The 3,844-nt window shown below is 39.3% G+C and overlaps 1 protein-coding gene across 1 annotated transcript in view; it reads left to right on the top strand.

Moving 5' to 3' along the window:
* Positions 1 to 313: 313 nt before the first annotated feature.
* The window catches only part of cbsb (cystathionine beta-synthase b), a 12,360-nt gene continuing 8,829 nt past the window's right edge, over positions 314 to 3,844 (top strand). The window contains exons 1-3 of the mRNA XM_035675922.1: positions 314 to 401; positions 1,630 to 1,902; positions 2,467 to 2,573. Of these exons, the coding sequence (XP_035531815.1) occupies positions 1,637 to 1,902; positions 2,467 to 2,573 (373 nt within the window). The 5' untranslated portion in view covers positions 314 to 401; positions 1,630 to 1,636. The remainder of the gene's footprint in view (positions 402 to 1,629; positions 1,903 to 2,466; positions 2,574 to 3,844) is intronic.

The following is a 3,844-nucleotide window of genomic DNA, read 5'->3' as shown; positions in this document are numbered from 1 at the left end:
TAACGTTACAAGTACCTTCAACGTTGTACCAAAGTACAGAACTTAAGTAAATGTTATTTTCTACCCCAGAATAAAGAAAATACCTGGTTTAAATAGGTAGCTCATACATTAAATGCATCAGTAATAATACTCTTGGTCATATATACACCACTTGTGTAATTGAGTATTTTTATACTGTGTAGTTGCAGCTTTTATTGAAGTAAAGGAGCTGACTCTTGCACCATTGGTGATCTCAGTGGTTTATCTGAGGAACACCCCCCCCCCCCCCCNNCCCCGCTCAGATAAATGCTCTGGTCTGTCTGTGCTGGTCAACGCTCAGTGTAGAATCAGTTGCTGGTGTCTAGAAGAAGACAGAAGAATAAGAAAAGCATCAAATATTCATATTTGAGAAGCTGGAATTGGTGAGTTTTGACCATGTTTTACTTAAAGATGATTAAACTATTAATGAAATAGTTGCTGATTATTTTCTCCTGATCAACTAACTGATTAATCGACTATAGATTGTGTAGAAGTGTAAATAATAAAATGATGGCTGATTTCCATTTAGCTTTCAGTTAGTTTCAGTTGCAGTGTTGAGTGTATTGTACTCTGGCTCACTGTCAGGACACTTGATGCTATTGGGGCTTTTCCTACTGTACAACTCAAAATATCTGGTGTGAAAAGGGTCTGTTATGTCTGCTGGTTTAAAACAGATCAGGCACAAGGCCCTAGTGTATGAACCTCCTCAATCAAATAGCACCACTAAATTTGCATAGCAGCAACTCTCTGATATCTCTGAAACTTTAAAAGATTAACCTTTCTGATACTTCGTCCTGTTACATGTTGAATGCAATCTGCTAATGTCTGATAACAAATCCAGCACAAAGACAAAAAAAGACCACTGGACTTTACCTGTTACTGTCAGACGATTGCAGCAAAAATGAATGTGTTAAATGAGCCTTTAGCATATCGTTTGAACCAGAGAGTCGTCAGATTAAACATCCAGCACATCCTGGTCTTATTAAATATAACCTGCCTGCAGGACACCAAACAAACACAATGTTTTGATTGTGTTCAATAGTTGTTTTAAATCAAAAGGCACCATATCAAGGATATTCAATCTGAGGCAATGACAGTAAGAGCAAAGCCTTTCTCAACCTGATGAGTCTGTATTGTCTTATCTGTCTGAGTGCTAGAGTGACATCAATTTAACCTCTTTTCCTCTCATTACTGTAAATCATATTCACCCAAAATCATCCCAAAAGCCTTCTGGATGTTGACACTGTCGCCATAATGACTTTATAAAGTGATAATATGGCAATGGTGTGTTTAGGAAAGGCTCTGTTGCCCCCAAGTGGCCAAAATATCCATTAAATCATAAATTTTTTTCTTGTAGCTTTGCATTTTCTCTCCTTTTCAAACAAAGGGAACGTTATCTACAGCCACTTACAGTAGTTAACTGGAAATAGCTGCTTTATTGTGTTTTCCTAAAATCTGTTAAAAACTAATTGACTTCTTGAACAGACCAACCACCCTCAGATGTATAATACATGTAATGTTTAGCCAGATTCAAGCTGTGTATTCATTCCTGTTAGAAAGGTTTTGTTTATGTGCCTGTGTGATTGTAACACCTGTTCCACCTCCCCGCAGGTGAGCCATGCTTTCTGAGCGAACATATCTGGGAGATGTTCCTTCTCTTTGTCCACACACAGCTAACATGATAAATGCAGATATTGCTCTGGGTCAAAAGTCTGCAAATGGAGACCAGGACTGTGTGAAGGTTCAGGATGAATTAACCAATGAGAGTGATGAGAGGGAAGTGAGTGCTGATCAGAGGAACTGGATCCGCCCTGATTTACCCAGCAGGTGTACCTGGAGGCTGGGTGCACCTCTTTCAGAGTCGCCTCATAGCCACCCAGCACGGTGAGAGTCACGTTAATGAAAGCTCGGGAGATAAATCAGTGCTCATCCATGAATTAATTCAGGTGTAAAGGGTAAGCAGGGACAAATTATGAGACAGCTGGATACAGACATGTAAATGAGAAGGATCAGGAGCTAAAATACAAAACACGATTTGTGACTTTCCAACAAAATTGTTAATAACAGTCATTTTAAACAGAGTAATTAAAGGTAAAAGTTTAAACAAGGAAAATCTCACCTTGAATTCACTCTCCATGTACTCTAATAGCATACTGTATATGCATGCATACTTGTGTTTTGGGGATATTTAATTAGTATTAAACGGCTGATAATATAAAAGCAGTGGAGTGAGAAATGCTTTGTTCCTAGCAGTGATTGTGACAGGTCATAGCTGGAGATCTGACATTAACGAGGTCACATGACTGCTGAGGGAAGGGTTAATTGTCAGCACGTTGGATGTGACGTGATTCTATTTCCACCGAACTGTCATTAGGTAAAGGTAAAGCTTTATGGACAGACAGCTGATGGTGAATTTTTCTTGGGTATTTTCCCGTCTGTCCATCACAGCACCAAAGCCTCCAGCATCCTCCCCAACATCCTTGGAAAAATTGGACACACACCTCTGGTTCGTTTGAACAAAATCCCAAAGGAGTTTGGACTCAAGTGTGATATTTGTAAGTAAAAGGTTTCATATAATCCCTGCAACTATCTATATATGGTTTATAGTTATATAAAACATTTGTACAAAACATCATGATAGTAGTACTTCTAAAGTATGGATTTGTATTGTATTTGATTTTATCTTGAATGTATGGAAATAATTGTACATGGAGTCGTGAGTCCTGCGCTGCACACTGTTTGTTCCCTTTATAACTCTTACAGGTCGTGCAGAGGCCAGACTAGCTCTCCCACAACAATGCTAATTTGAATCTTGTCCAAGTACTTGTTGTACTCAGACAAGAGCTAGAGATGTAAACTGTACAGTGAAAATGAAGGAGGGCTGCAGAGTAAAATGTAGACACTAACTCCTAACAACAACATTATTGTTCTGCTTCCTGGAACGGGCAGAAAGTCGAGAGGTTTCAGTGTCCAGTGGGACAGAAAAAAGTGTTGGCTGGATGTGATTGTAACTCAGCAGCAGTTGATTAAAGAGTGCAGCCTTAGCTGGTATACCGTCTTTGGCTAGGCTAATAAAGACTTCTTTCAGGAAATAAGGCTTGCAGACAAACATATTAAACTGATATGTGCAAGTGGAAGAGCTGTCATTGCTTTCATCAAGGGTTGTTTCCCTGTTGGCTTCCTGCTTAAGAAGAAGAGGCTGTGGTCAAGAAAGGAAACATTAAGGTATCTTGTAGCTCGTGCCCTTATGTGTGACTGCTGAAAATGAAAGACTAAAAGTAAACTTGAAAACGTTCAGGCTGCTCCTACGTTAAGTATTTGATTTCAGTACAGTATTTCCTCAGCTGCACCACCTCCGTCCTGGCAGCCCTGGTGGGTTCAGAGAGGATGAAACCTGTCAGAGGAATCAGTTTAAGCCTCCTAAGAAAAAAAGCTCTTTTACACTCCCTTAAACTGATGAAAGTGAAGTTCTAGTGTGTTCCCATGGCTTAATGAGACCAAGGACCTTACACTCGATACTTAAACGGTTTTCACGTGACAGGGATTAGTCTCGAGTTCACTCCGGGTTTAATTGTAGTCACCACAAATTTGTAGTTTTTGGCAGCTGTGTTGGTGGTTGGTGCATCAGCAGAGTTGAGAGTGGAGTCCAGTGGATGACCCCCACACACAAAAAACATTTACTCAGTTCCTTTCATAATCTGCCTACCCTTTTTGTCATTTTAAAGTTAAAATTTAAAGTGTAGTCCAGAGTGAACAGTGTAGACAAACAGAAGCAGCTAATTTAAATTCAACAATCATTAATAATAATAATCATTATTATTATTAT

Source organism: Morone saxatilis, unplaced genomic scaffold (genome assembly GCF_004916995.1).
Source record: "Morone saxatilis isolate NCDOM2014 unplaced genomic scaffold, NCSU_SB_2.0 Contig5, whole genome shotgun sequence".
Lineage (NCBI taxonomy): Eukaryota > Metazoa > Chordata > Actinopteri > Moronidae > Morone > Morone saxatilis.
This window is presented reverse-complemented; position numbering and strand designations above follow the sequence as displayed.